This window comes from Coturnix japonica, chromosome 6 (genome assembly GCF_001577835.2).
Source record: "Coturnix japonica isolate 7356 chromosome 6, Coturnix japonica 2.1, whole genome shotgun sequence".
In the NCBI taxonomy this organism is placed as follows: domain Eukaryota; kingdom Metazoa; phylum Chordata; class Aves; order Galliformes; family Phasianidae; genus Coturnix; species Coturnix japonica.
The window spans coordinates 15,777,957-15,793,751 of NC_029521.1; the positions used below are offsets into that span (position 1 = coordinate 15,777,957).

At 40.9% G+C, this 15,795-nt stretch overlaps 1 protein-coding gene across 6 annotated transcripts in view; it reads right to left on the bottom strand.

Annotated features, from left to right (window-relative positions):
- ARHGAP22 (Rho GTPase activating protein 22) overlaps nucleotides 1-15,795 on the bottom strand; it is a 118,384-nt gene that overhangs the window by 50,390 nt on the left and 52,199 nt on the right. Inside the window, exon 1 of one of the 6 annotated variants that reach the window (XM_032445611.1) lies at nucleotides 3,112-3,371. The exons of the other annotated variants lie outside the window; for them this stretch is intronic. Within the exon in view, the coding sequence (XP_032301502.1) occupies nucleotides 3,112-3,163 (52 nt within the window). The 5' untranslated portion in view covers nucleotides 3,164-3,371. Of the gene's footprint in view, nucleotides 1-3,111; nucleotides 3,372-15,795 lie in introns of those variants that run through there. 6 annotated transcript variants of the gene reach the window in all.

Below are 15,795 nucleotides of genomic sequence, written 5' to 3' on the forward strand. Positions count from 1 at the left end.
AAAAAAAAAAAGAAAAGAAAAGAAAAGAAAGAAAGAAAAAGCAACAAAGCAGAGAAGTAATCCTAAAAGCTTCTTAGCCTGTCCTGCTAATGAAGAGGAAAAAAATGGAGCACAGTGAGAATAAGGGTCACCTGAGGAGAAATAACATACAGATAACACAGAGCTAACCTTCTCCAAAAGCCTAAGAAAGAGGAAACTCTGTACTGCTTGGGATTCCAGGTGACAAGGTTTTGGGGGAATCATGTCCTCATTCCCAGCTTTGCTGGCTACTGCCTGTATCAATCTGGAAGTTTCCTTACTAAGACTGATTCCCACATGACCAATAATTCTGGCCACAACCTCATGCACAGCCCAGTTCCTGTCCCTAGGCCATCTGAACCTGTGGAAAGAAATCACACACAATATCACTGCTCTTGCTTGTTTGCTCTTTTGTTCACAAGTGCAGGGAACAGCAAGCACCCACCAGAGCCTGTGGCTACTATAGATTTTAAGCAACTGTATTTCTGATGCCATGCCTAAGGGCACTCCCTAATTATTTAATGCCTTTTTAACGACCACATTTATTTACTGGGAAGAATGGAAATCTCCCCACTTAGATCACAGTAAAAAAAAATCTGCAAATGAAGTGCTGTCTAGAAGGGAGTTACAGGGGATTGCCTGAAGTAATTGAATGGGAAGTGCCTCAAAAACTGTCAGGAGCCCAATCTGGTCAAAGCAACATGACTGACAGATAGATGCTAAACAGCTCATGGATGCACCCACCTAGCTCAGTACTCCCTACCCAAGCACATCAATTCTGCCTCAGTGTTTCAGCACATCTGTTTGCAGGCTGTCCTGGAAACAAGGTGAAAAAGGTTAGCACAGAGCAGAATGGGCATCAGAATGGCACAGGTTATCCATCATGCCAACATGCCTGGACCAGATGAATTTCACAAATCAGAAAGATGTTAGTGGAAGCAGGCTCAGAAAAGCAACACCCTGTGCCCCCTCTGGTTCAGAACAATGCTTTTAGGAAAGATCTATTTGGGGTGCTCAGTTAGCTTAAGACTTTCCCAGCGATAATGACTCACTCAGATTATGGCTGCTTGCTTTAGGCTAAGGCTGCCTCAGCAACCTTTTAAAATTCCAATTTATGCCCATATTAACTCTGATTCCAAAATGATCACTTCTTAGCCTCTGTTCTTTGCATGGGCTGGGTACCAAGCTGCTCCTCCCTGTTCCTCCCTTTCTCCCTGCACACACAAGTCATTCTTCCCAGGTTGAGCCATAGGGCTAGGCAGATTACAGCAATTGTGCTGTGACACTGATGATGGCTCCACGCAGTAGTCCCACCAAGGCCAGACTTACAGCCACAGCTTATATCCCCCACCTGCTGGTTCACAGGGCTGAGCTCTCTCACACAAAAACATCTTCCAAGGATGCCAAATCCTTGCAGCAAAGAAGCAGCAAGTAGCAGCTCTCTGGGCAAAGGATCAAGCAATAAGTGACTGCTCCCCAGATTCCAAGAGTAACCTTTAGAGTCACAATGACTCATGCTTAGCTTGCAAGCCTCCACACCCTGTTGTGTCTAATACATCATAGCTTCTTACCACAGTGGGGCAGGGAACAGCTTACAGCCAACAGACAACATTCAATGGGATGCACACACCTCCTCATAAGAGGCATCAGAGCTAAATAATTATCTCCAAGTTGCATCTGACAGAGCAGCGTTACCTTTTCTGGTGATATAACAGCCCCCTCCTGCAATGCCTGCTTCATACACAAGCAGGGCAGACACCTCTCAACAATCATCTATCTACAGAGACACTGCTATCATGACACAAGCAGCAAGGGAAAGAAGTACCACTCAGTTAAGTGCCTGAAGCAGAAAAGCAATCAGAGGGAACACAAACTGTCCTGTGCCTCCTTGAAGACTGTTATATACATGTATGCATACAACAAAACAAACAAAAAATGAATTACTTTTTTTAATCCATCTTTCTAATAAAAACTTTGTCGATACAATTATATCCTTAAAAAAAATCCTGATGATTGTGTAAACTTCTGTACACATTTTGCTCAATAAAAATATTGAAAGTTGGTGCCACTGATTACAAGCCAGCTAAACTCAATTTTTACATCTTAACTGTTGCCACTTCCTGTGTAATTCCATTTTAAATAAGAATCCTTCAGGAAAAACAAAGGTAGGTTTGAAGATAATAAACTGCTTTCCTGCAAAACCTTCTCTTCGGCTTGGAACCTGAATCAAAAACCACAATTCAACCTTCTAGCTATGCCTCAGAAATGATTTCTAAGGAAAATGAGCAACATAAATGCTTCTCCAGGTAAGCAAGTCAGATCCCCTCGATCAATACATGACTCATCTACAAGTAGCTCCTTTTCCTTTATGCAGAGCCCTTATCTGGACTGCTCACTAGAAAACTGTCATAGTAAAGAGACAAGCAACAGAGCAAAAAAAATAAAAGGAAAGCATTTCTCTGTTAGGAATTAATCACAACATTAATTTTTATAGTGCTAGAAGCAAACTGCTCTCAGTTTTGTATCTACCTGGAAGTAGAACAATCACCTTTCCTGGAAAAGCCCACACAGCAAACATCACAACAGCAAGCTAAAGATCTACACAAAATCATGCACTCAGGTAACCCTGCAAACAAAAGATGCTAGGAGGAAGCAAGCATTTCCTTCATTTGGTGTTATTAAAGTTATTATTTCAGTGGCAGATGAAAAAAATAAACCCTTATGTCAATTAAAATCAAAATACTGGAGCATTATCCAGCTGCCTGCATGACTTATGTGGAAAAAAAAAATACACACAGATTCTGCTCCTATTTGGTTCTGCATTAGATATTCCATCCCCGTGCAAATCATACGCTTCATGTTTAAAGGGTTAAGCAATCTCTCGCTTAGTCGGCTTTAGTGAATGTAAAATGCAAGATAATAATACACACTGTATCTTGAACCAAAAAAGCGTACAGCATAATAAAACCTCTGTGCTAACCAACAGGCGGTATGAATAGATCCATTCCTACTACTTCTTAATTCAAAATAAATCCTTTACTGAAATTTAAAGCTAAACAGACAACACTAAATACACCAAAAAATATGACTTACCCTTTCGGAGACACTTGCTTTTCTTAAGGTATTTGGCAGTAAAAAACGGCATGTCTGCAACACTGAGGTTTCAGCCAAAGCTGACCTTTTATTACCAAGCGCTAAGAGCAGAATGACCGGACCAAAGCAAGAAAGCAAATTATTATACCAGATCTCTAATATGTTCAATGATGAGCAAGGGGAATTCAGAGTGGGATAAAGTATGTCAAGTTGCACGGTGGGGATTGCAGATATCTTTCTGCTCATTAGCACTGCTGTTCAAGTTATTTAAAGTGTGCTCGGGGGAAATGAGGACAATTTCCATGACAATATGTGCAATATCATATAAGGAGGAAGCATTATTTTCAGGCAGAACTTCTGCATTACTCAGCTGCTACAGCAACCAACAATATGTTGAGAAGGGAAAAAACCTATCAGGTTTGGATAGCGTAAAAACTTGCTTCTATTAACTAATTCTTGTCCAGAATGAAAAATGAATTGATCAAATGACATCTCTCATGTCATGCTAGTGGGTCATCCCCTGATTTTGTCCTTATACACTGGAAGCCTTGTTAAGCAGTTAAATCACCAGGAGGTTTTCAGTTCAGGTAATAATACCACTACTCTATGCCTCAGTTTCCCTGCCTTTCGAGAGGGAAGGGGGGAAAAGGGAGGTGACAATACTGTCATGCTTGCATTTGCAAAAAATATTTGAGGTCTTTGGGAAGTGAGAAGTAAGAAAAGAACAAGTGCTTAACCTCTCTGCTTCACACTTTTTGATTACAGCTGGTTGTTTTCCCTCACATTGCCATAGTGCTTCAAAAGACCAAAGACCACCAAAATATCTCCTGCTTTTATTCAACTGGAATCCAATCTGGAAATTTAGTCTCGTTGCTTCTGCTGCCTTCCTGAAGAACCTAAAGCAGCTTGATGCTGACTTCATATCCTTTCTAATTGCAAAAAGTTGGGGCAGGACACTTAAATGCAATGACATTTACCCATGCCAGTGATCCTCCCAGTCATCGACCTAAACTTCAGTCAACTGCAGCTACTGCTTGGCACAGTTTCTCAGTGCCTCAAGTCAGCTTGGGTGTAACAACCAGACCAAGAGACTCACTCTCTTAAAAGCCCAGGAACTTATCATGGAAAAATAAGTAAAAGCAAAAGATCTGAATTTCCGTTAGCATTTCAGCTCTTGGCTTTTACTGCTCCCAGTCTTTGGGATACAAGTCATCACTGTACTGAGGGGCAAGAAAACCAGTTGCCTAATAGAGACAACATTTATAACCTCTTGTATGACTGGATTTGAAGTCAGCCTTATAGAGTAGCAAAGCAAATAATCTGAAGGCAACTAGTTTTATTAGTATAATAAATAAGAATACCTAATTCTATAATGAAGACTGTATAAACTAAGACTGCACTGTACAACACAGACAGCTAGTAGTAGGGCTTTCTCTTGAATTACTTTATAGCAATGCATTAATACTTCATTTAGGAAAGCCAAGTTTCCTCTATACTGAAAGAAAATTCATTCAGCAAGCAATCTAAAAAACTTTATCATAGCTCAGCGCTCATAAATCCTGCAATGCTAGATACATGTCATTGTTACTGCATCATCTGCACCATCATACCAAACCAAGCTCCCTTGCCATACCAATTATGGATGCCTGCCTCCAGTGAACCACTGCAGGCTGGGGCTGGACCCTAGAATGAATCTTCGGCAGGGAGAAGAGATGAGCAAGCCAGTTACTGTCCTGTCCTGAGAGGAAGCACATCTTCTGCTTCAGAACTGTACTAGTCATTCTCATATTAATATGCATACATCTACAGGAGGTGGCTCTGCTAGGGCATAGGGTTTAGTCCAGACAATCTCCAGAGTTTCCTTCCAACTTTTTCCATGTCATTCAATTTTTTCCATGGAAACATCTGGGAGGGGGGGACATTCTGCTAGCACTCACTTCTTCCAAAAGACCCAAACCAAAGATTTATACTAGAAACTAGTTATCTTGAAGGAGAAACTCAGTGTTATCCTCATAGAGTTCATCCCTCACCCACTCACCACTTCCCTCCACTGTCACTGTTTGGTACATGGGAAAGGACATAAAGCCAAAAGATCCCACAGAACATCCCCTTTCTCCTTCAGGTTCCTCTTTGCCAGCCAACATGCTCCCCAGTCACAGACAGGCTGAAGGCTTGGCTGAAGTAAATGTGCCTTTTTGCTTGCAGTAAATTACAAAGAGGAAAAAAAAAAAAAGAAAAAGAAAAAGAAATACCCAGTTAAACCACAGCACCCCAAGGGAATTCTCTTCTCTGCCAGGGTCAAATTTAGATTAATGCAGTAATCCCTTCCAGCTGCACAGAAAACTGGCCGTTTAATGACCTTGCACAAAATCCTACCGCTTTCAGCTCCAGTACCTCTATGTTCTGCCTCACTTCCAACCTTGTCCTTGGAGCTAAAAGCAGAGGTTGCTCTCCTTGCAATTTCCAGAGAGAACTTTGGACTTTAACATTTCTCTCTCTAATCCGGGGCAATGAAGTACAGGCTCTATTCAACTCCCCCCCTCCAGCTGACACAGACTACTCTGAGAGACTCTAGGACCTTGCATCTTCATAATGGAGGAACTGTTTAGTCTTCTTCCTCTAGTATTTTTCTGTTGCCCTGGCACAACGTTCCCTAATGAGCAACCAGAAAGGAGGGATCAGATGAGAATTCATACCCAGACAAAAATCTGCAGACATCAAGAGCAGACTGAGCTGAATCCAAACCCTTAAATGCATAATTCATCCAGCTTTCAGTCTGCTTCCTATGCTAACACTTTCAGAAAGGACTAGATATAACTGGGACTACAAGAAATCTAAATATTTTTGTTATGTGTCAACACTCCAAAAACCCAAACTGACACTACTGGAAGAGTGCATAGAGCATGCAATCTTTGCTATTAGCAAAGGACCAGCCAGAGCAGAGAAAAGCACCTAAGACTCTTAACACTACATTTTCTGTAACAAGTTTTAGTTTTAGGTCTCAAAAAGCCTTACTAAGAAACTCATCATAATCTCTCCCATTTTGCAAGATGGGAATCAGAGAAAAGGACTGTGATCTTCTGTACTATCAACAGATAAAAAGGGAATAAGATAGAAGGACATTCTTCTGGATGCACGTAAGTGACCAACACAGAGTTTTTGGTTCCCTTTCTCTCTTCTGTGGCCTTTGAAGATGTCACCATCTGAGTGATACAGTGGAGTGACACATAACAGGCACAAAACCTGCGGCTTTCTGTTAAAGCAGGTAGTTGTGGCCACAAGTTGGAATTTTTCTCCAAGTCACAATCTTGGGGGACTTTCTGCTGTAATTTCCAACCTGGGCAAAGTTAGCATGAAACTCAAAGGGAACAAAGCAGCAACATTCTGCCTTACTGTTACAACTCATGATACATTTACATGGTAGAATCACATGGCTCTCATATCCCTTAAATGCAAGACACACCAGTGACTGGTGGGGCAGCAATAGGAACTGAGGGTGCAGCAGATGCCCTTCAGCACCCAGCACCATAGAGGCAGGCAATGGAGAAACAGCTTCCTCTTCAGCCTCCAAGACCAAGTCCGAGGCTAGAAGGTGCCAGGACTGTAGCGCAATATGGTGCTTGCCAGAGGATGGCATGGTCCTCACTGAGCAAAAGATGCCATGCTCTGTGAGTCCTGAAGCAGGAGGGATACCAGTTGACTGCTGCTGAGCCTTCATATCTCCTGCTTTTGTTTTATCAGAAGGAAAAAGTAAGCTCTCAGGGTGCACATTTATAAAGATTTCTCCTTGCCTGTACAGCCACAAAATGATGAGGGAGAAATTTTTGTCTGTTGCTGATGAGCCCGATAAAAGCTGCCTTTTCTCCTTTCAGCAGCTTAAAATGTAGCCTGTCCTAATACAAGTAGGGTCATTCTAGTCTGTGACCACATACATAAATTGTATCTATAGAACAAAGGAATTTCAGGTCAATTAAAAAGATCCTGTGGCTACAATATTCTCTTGGGAAGATGCCATCTCCATATGCTTATTACAACCACATAAATCCCACCCCCTCACTTGCCTTGAGCAAGTAATTGTCTTTAAAAGCAAGCAAAATAATTATTTTTCCAACATACTTGTCATCATTAATTATGGCCAGATAACCAAGTAAGAGCTCATGCCTGGGCTTTTAAATGCTTTTTAATTTAGTTAGCATGGTTGCCTGTAACATTACTGCTTTTTTTGCAGTGTTAACATTAACATACTATGGCTTCATTAAATCAAGGTACTCATTGATGAGCTAAGGCTGATTCAATGGCAGAACACTAAAGACCTTTCATGTTTATCTGTGCCACAGCAGAACAGGCTCTAAGGGCTGAACAGTTTATGCCTGCACTATGGGCATATTCAAGCAGCACCGGCTGTGTTACTAAAATCATTTTCAAGCAAATGTGTTCCAACAAAGTAAGGATTTACAAACCATGAAAGGTAGAATATGCAAGAATTTGCCAGAAGTCCACTAACTTACAGGCATGTCATTGCCCTCTGGTCAATTCTGCAAAACCCTGTGGCTGTAGTCTGCAAATATCTGATATTTACTTCTATAAATAAATAAATATTAACGCAAACTACAGCTTGGCTCTGCACTTCACATTGAACCAAGTCTTCCACTGTAACTGATGGGAATTTCCCTGCATAAGGACTACAGAATTTGACTCACCTTTCCTTTCTGCTCTTGTTTAACATGTGAGGGGAGAAAAGCAACAGACAGTATTTATCTTGTATGTCCTTTTCTCTATTCTGCTTATGAGAGCTTCTTAAGTTGAAGAGTGATGCACTGACCAACCATTTGATGCAGAATATTATGATACCTTACAAAGTCCAGTTAAAGTCTCCAGAAAATATTTTTAATCTTAATTCATTTTTAAATGGCATGTCTTCAAGATAACAGTGACTTACATTTGCCAGCTAGCTCACTGAGAATCTCGTCTCTGAATCATTGCCACCTCAGGCTTCCACATATTTTAGTTCAGCTGACCAAACCATGAGACTAGCTACCAACCATCAGGATTTTTTCATTACTATTTATCTTTAGTTTCTGAGCCTTAACAGATCCTACTTGGTAGCTTTATTTCAAATCCACAATCAGTAAATATATATGTATATGTGTATATATATATGTATATATATATATATGTATTCATTTATATATGTTGTTTTCTATTAAAGATACAAGTTTTACATAGCTATGGTATTCAGAATTAGGATTCTTAAAGGAAAACACACACGGACGGATATGTAAACTCTGCCACCTAAGCAAGTAATCTTTCTTTATGACCTTTGTGAAGTCAAATCTCAAAGTAGGTGGATTCAGGTTTTCTGAATAGGCCTGAGACAAGATTCTGTCTCAGGTTCCCTTGTAAACATGCTAAAGAATCCTTGCTCTCCCTCCTCGCTCAGGATCAGTCCAGCCCATTTCTCAGCCTTAACAACACACAGCCATCATTGAGCTGTTCCATCTCCCTGATAATTTAGGATTTTTAAGGCCAAGTTGTATCTTTCTCTGAAATGCAGTAACCTGTATTCCTATGTGATTGTTGCTACAATGTTTGAGAGAAATATGCTCAAACCGGTGGGGGATGATCAGCTCAAGAGTTACCCCGCATGTCCTTACAGCAAAGATCCTTACATCAGTACTGCACTTAGTGCAGCACCCTACAATTTGTTTGCCATGAAAAGTTTATATATAGATAAGATAGCTTGTTATACCTTGCTTAAATCACTTTGAAATTGACAAATGAAATTACGTAGGTACCTAAAACAAAATAAGGACAAAAATGTAGCTATGGCACTAAGTATGAAATCTACAGTGCTTAGCTAGAAGATACTGATAGAGTAATACACTTTTACTAGTGGAACTGAGTACAAAGCCTTCTTCTATAACATGGGGTAAAAAGAGGACAGGATAAATCACCACAAACCTGCAAGCGTTAGGAAGAGAGAGAAGGAGCCTTTGCTTATATCCTCAGCACAGGCGCAATTCCACTCCTAGTCCTCCTAGCCAAAGAAGTTTAGCACTGATATCTCCACTCTCTGCCTCAAGCAGGATAATGAAAACAAAGACATGGCTATGAGAGCCAAATAAATGATTGCATGTGCAACATAAGCTAGTAGCACAGGTTCTGTGAGAGCATCTTTCATCCTGGAGCACCACAGCCACAATCACCCAAGAGCAAGCACCCAGCATCAAGAAGTCTCTCACTGCATCAACCAGCAGCACTGGCTAACATGAGTCACACACAGCCTTGTCCCATGTGTGCCATCAAGAGGATGATAGCCACAGGCAGCAGTTAACAGAAAGGCTCCTTTTCTCCCTGAAGTGAGCTCTGATTTTCATCCCCATTACACAATTGCTGCTCTACAACCCCTCAAGCATACATAATGTAGCAAAGTGATCCCAACCTCACCATGATAACCACCCCAGGCTTTCAGAGGCAAAGGAAAAAAGGAATAAATGGTAAAACGCAAATCAACCACATACTGAATTTCAAAGCTGCCTTTAATTACAATCTCTTCCTGTTTCCTCAGGTGTTTTGAGCACTGCTCTAAGCAAGCCACGCTGGTAAACAGAGTCCTGATCATCTTGTTATACTCATTCAATTACCTCATTTGGGGAGGATTCATGTCTGCCTTGTCAACTTACTAACTTCAAGAAGCTGAAATCTAGGCTACAGCCCAGCTGGGGCATCAAGGTATTAATACCTTCAGTGCTTGCATTTCCACAGCACTCCACTGGGCAGAAGGCTGAGACAGAACTCCCATTCAAATAATAGCATGAGGAAACAAACAAACATTGCAGGTTCCCATCATAAACCAAAGACAAGGGTTACGCTGCTGCTTGTTTGTGACCTTCCCCCCTTCAGCCCCAAGTCTAGGCCAAGATCCTTTCTGTTCTGGTGATTCTTCCTCAAAGCAAGGACTCGACAGATAGCCTTCTGCTTCCCCTTTCTCCTACCCGACCTGAAAGCAGGAGAACATCCTCTCCTCAGAGCAAATAATTACAACAGTAATCGTCCCAACTAGAATACAGTCTGATTCAGTCAAATTAAATCAAAGCTGCCTTCACTGCAAGGTGCAGCAGGGGAAATAAATACAGTCATGACAGCAGGTCAGACTCTCGGTAGAAGTCAGATCTTATGATCTACGACCTAATTCATCCATAGCTGAGGATCTGGCCCAATTTCTTTCCTGTGTGTAAACTACAGATGAAAGCTTTAGACCTATTATACGAGCTCCAGGGATACACATACACCAAGAGGATTCCAAGGGACGATGAAGAGATAGCAGCACAGACTGAAGAAGCACTCTAGCACGCCTACAGCTTAGATTAACAAAGCCAAAGATGTACTGTCACAACTTATCCCACAGTCCACACTAAGCAGAATCGGCAGAGCTGCTGCTAAGGCAGTTCTGTGGATTAGAGAACACAAAGGGGTATTGTAATGTACAGTCAGCCTCAGGCTATACTATGCAGAGTCATCTCCACAATAGAACAGAGCTAGAAGGAATGAAAACGAAAGCTCTGCAACTGCAGAAGAAAAAAAAAAAAAAAGGAAAAGATAAAAGGCATTTCAAGAGGTATTTCAAGGAGACCAGAAGTGTTTCTTAATTCAGTGCAAATGAGTTAGACCAAAATTAAAGCCACCTAAAATACAACATTTTGCATACATTTCAACTTCTTTTCTGCTGATGTGTGTTTCGCATCTGAAAACTGAACTACAGCAAAATTAAAGCTAAACAAAAGCAATAAGTGCAAAGCTAAATGAAAAAACACTGTATTTAGAAGTCAGCAAACTGTCTAGGAATGACGCAAAATGTTTTTCTGTTGTTGTTGCTTTGATGAAAAATAATTTCAACTTCTCTAATCTTCCCAAGGAAGCCTAACGTAATATCTTTTCCCCAGATTTCCTCCCCAAAGAGAATCATTTTCATAGGAAAAAAAGAAAAGAAAAAAAAAAAAGCGCAGGTAAAGAAATGAAAGAAAAAAAGAATTTTGCTTTTCTAAGTGGTCTCTGGATGAAGCCCTATAAGTTCTCTGCTCAGGAAAGACTTTGCAACTCACATTGTTAAAGGGGCTCAGACAAATCCTTTCCCAGCGGAGCTTGAGATGGATAGCAGGAAACTTTTCCAGTCTCGGTGCTCTGAACTACTTTGACCCATCATCCAAATAACAGCTCTATCTTCCACACCACCATCTTCAGCAATAAGGACTGTCAACATCTTGGTCATTCTGCTAGTGTAGACAGGTCTGTGTGTGACTGTACCATGACAAACATCAAACTCCCTTTCAGAGTGGAGACAATTGCTCCCAAAATGTTTTCCTACCCTCTTAACCTAGACCCTGCTTTGCTGTTTCTTCCCCATCCCTCCAGTACATAGCAAGGTTTCAGAGTACAGCATCAGGATGTCTGCATCTTCAGTCCTGCCATTCATGGCTCTGAGCCATAGCTGGCTATTTTTAGGAGCTCCAAACGCACTCCTGCAGCCAAGAAGTGTGAGAAAACTTTCTGGAGTCATCTTTTCTCCTCAGATCCTTTATGGTATGCTAACTAGAGCAACCGTGAGTAAGTAGTACATTAGCTGAGAATGCTTCACAGTTCCTATCTTGACACTGCAAAACAAGAACCACAGTGCACTGTCTACCCACTGTTCACAGTCATGGAGCCACTTCAGAAGCCACTTGCTCAGCTACAGATGTCACTGTCGAAGCTGTCTTCAGTACTGCTGCAAAGCGATTGCAACAGTGTTACTGCTGCTTCCTGATCCTGCTGTATTTATCTGTGCGCATAACAGTGGGTTTGCTGTATAGGCACTAAACTGTTTTAAACCTTGTGCTAACTCTACCATAAAGAAGAATCACTTTTGAATAGTGGGGTCAAGTTTACATTCCCAGCCAGTATGTTTCTAGCTAATTATAAACCTTAATGTTATCATAACCTGTATTTTTACAAGCACGTGAGGAAAAAAAGAGGAATAATCTGTGTCATGACTGGCATGAGCCAGACCCCTCATCTAAACAAAAATGTAAGAGATGGGAAGATGACTAATTAATAGAGAGGTGGGAAATGTGATGGATTTCAGCAGCAGCACTGGCTTACAAACAGGAAAGCATTTCAGCAAAATGGGTTGCTGTTATGACATTATAAAATAAGCAGAGGAGAAAAAACAAAACAGCAGGGGCAACACGCTCAGAGCTCATTTGAGTACCATATCCCATGGCTCCTGAATTCCTTCTGCAGTAACTTAAATTGCCTGGAAAACAAACACTGCCACAGGGACTCTAAACTGTCAGAAGGACTCCTTGAAGGCACTAATGCACACAGCACAGCAAGCTGGAAAAGCAACAGCAGAGCACACCAATCCTGAACTCTGCTGGAACATGGCTTTGTTCCCCTTGCCACAGCTTTCCTTACGTGATATGGAGATGACAGCTTCCTATTTCTGTCTTGCTTAACATGGCAGAGGTTCCACAAAAATTAATGCTGGCTCTGGAGCTACTAAATCACTGAACAAGGCATGACTGAGCTAGATCAGGCACAGATACAACCACATTTCTGTCAAATTAGTGAGAACACAATAGAGTTTACATCAGCCTTATGCCAGCTGCAGGAGAAAAGGTAATTTAATTCCACATGAAATTGCCATGATATAAGCAGGCCATATCTGAGTCAAAATAAAAATTGCTGTTTAAAGCCTTGAGGGGGTGGGGTGTTTTTTTTGTTACTTTTAGTTGGTTTGTTTTTGCTGTTGTTGCGTTGTTTTTCTCTTAATAAAACAGAAACATCAAAATTAATTTATATCAGAAGGCATCAAATGGTTGCATCTTTATTACTAACAGCTCCAAAAACAAATTAAATTTTTGCAACAGCCTCAGACTGTCAACTGCTCAGTGCACATTAAATCTCTTGTGACAAGCCACACAGTATGAAGCTTTAGTTACAGCTGTACGTCTGGTGGTTATATCTACATTTTTGCTTGCATTAAGGTCAGCTTCATTTAGACACATCCAACATTTCTCTCTCCCTAGAGAATACACCTTGTGATGTTTTATTCAGCATTCAGATAACATCTTTATCAAGATCAGTAAGTAGGAAAGCACAATTGCATTTGAAGATAATAAAAGTGCTGCAGTCTACAGAGAAGTAGAGCAAAGAATCCCACACTGGATACAAAGACAAAAATAGCCACTAGAGATATAGCCCATTAAAAACACTATCTTATATTAAAACAATGCATACGTTATGGAAAAAACGAATCCTGGCAACTGTATGAGATGACAGAGAATGGATAATTAGGAAGGAATTTGTACGTGATAAAAGCAGTAAAAGAAAGCACCATTTGAGCTGCAAAACAAGAGGCCTCACAGCATTAGCGCCCTCACAGCACATTACTTTGCTCAGAGAATCTGCATGTTTTCACAGTACCAAATGCTGTAGACCCAGCTGAACACCTTCCCAGCCTTATGGCAGGACACTTTCCTGGCTAAACATCTGAATCAATTGATTTCATTAAAATTGTAAAAAAGCATAATTTCTGTGAACACCAGAGGTTGTAGTTCTCAGCCAAACCACCAGCTGACTGGGTCTGGAGAACCAAGACAACTTCCTCAGCTGGGGTATGGGCTGGAGACAGAGCTACCAATGAAAGCAGTGACAGAACAGTGCTGGACAGAACAGGAACACAGCACCCCCACATCCTGTTAATTCCTGCAGCAAACTCAGCATATCACCACTTGCAGTGAGCAATTCAGTGCCCCGCTATTTAAGCTCAGTGCTGTTCCCTGACAACTAGCAATGAGTTCATAAAAGTATACATGGAAAAGACAGGCTTTTACAGCAGTTCTGTTATTATACAGCATATATGCAGGCTAATATAAGTAGTTGGGTAAGGCTATCTTAGGTTCCTGCAAGGTCTCTCCCACCTTTAGCAACTGAAGTGCATTTTGGGCTTACACAAAATACAGTGCTATGGGAAAACAAAACAGAAGGACAGCGATTCAATGTAGAATCCATATTTCTCCAAACTCCAACTACCTTCCTCTTACCAAATACCTCTTGCATCTCTCACCAGCCCTCACTAGAAGCCACAACAGATTCTTGTTTCTGCAGCCTCTCCAGCTTTAAGTGGTGTAATTGGCAGAGAGCCATGCATATTTCCTAATCAACTTTATTAAAACCCTTCATTACAACACGTACACACCACTTGCAAGTTCATGACAAAAGAAATGAACCTCTAAGGCTCAATTCTCACATTATTAACAAATCAATATGACACTACTTAAAAAAAAAAAAAAAAGTCTTAGAAAAAGCAAAATTCTCCCTTGGGTCACAGTTAGAAAGACTGACTTTACTTTGGTCTTCCATTCTAGCAGCTTTATTCCATCTACATACCTGACCGCTTGTGAATAGATTCTGCTTTTACAGTATCATTGCAAAGTAGGGAACTTGGCATAAATTGCTGCTAGCAAAACTTTCCATTCCCAAAGGTGTGGCACTTCTGAATTGGCAGTGACCTGTTACATGAGCAGCCCAGCACAGGAACTGTGGACAGCAAAAAGCCTGTCTCTTCTAAGCAGCACAGTTTGCTTTCGAAGCTTGCAATTCAGGGTGTCCAATAGCCCTCCACACACAGCACACCATGGATAGCCCAGAAATGGATTGAAGAGGTCCCAGATCTTTCCATCTTTCTTGGATTATTATTCCAATTTTATTTATATAGTCTCACCAGCAGCAGTCTAAGCACAACACTAACAGACTTCCTGAATGATCATATCCACAGATATTTTTGTGTACTGTAGACAGCAGCTTTCAAGGATTTGCAAACATGCAGGATCACAGTAACAGACCCTATACATACCAAACTATAGTTTTACATTTTTCCTCAGAACAATCCCATCCAACCCAAAAATCACTTTGGATCAGCAACAAAACCTGTACCTTGAAATTTCTTCCTTCAGGTGAAAAAACAAAACAAAACAAAAAACAAACAAACAAAAAAAACACCATGTACCTGCTCCCCTATCTAAGAGATATGGAAAACATCATTCTAGGATGAAAATTGTCTTATTTGGCGCACTTTCCAAACTTGCAGACTGAGAAACTTGTATTTAAAATTTCTTCCCTTAACTTTAGCTTTGTATTTGCCAAAAATCATATGCATCCAACTTTAATGATAAATGTTCTTTTTTGAAGACAAGCTACACCTGGACATTCTTTGGTCTCAGAGCAGGAAATCCTAGCATTGACATTTTGCCATCCCTCAGAACTCCCTTATCCCAACTCCTGCACTCAAAGCAATATCAGCACTGAAAAGAACAGAAGTTACATGGGTATGGCACTTTGAACTGAGATGCGGAGAAGATCATCTCATTCACTAACCAGTCCTGGAAGTACTGTTGTTGCAAGCAAGTCTCTAAAAGCTCCTCAGTGATGTGGGGTAGTATTGGGATTGAAACTTGTCAGGGAACTCTCCTGGAGACAGCAACTTAAACCCTCTAGTCACCCCCACTTTATTGCTTCTATCTCAGCTGTCTCATGTTCCTCAGGCATTGAAAGTGGAGTGGTAATAGCTGAAAGAGAATGAAAAATAAATCAAGGGATCTCTACTAATAACAGCTGATGGGAGTGTATGACACAGACCAGGTT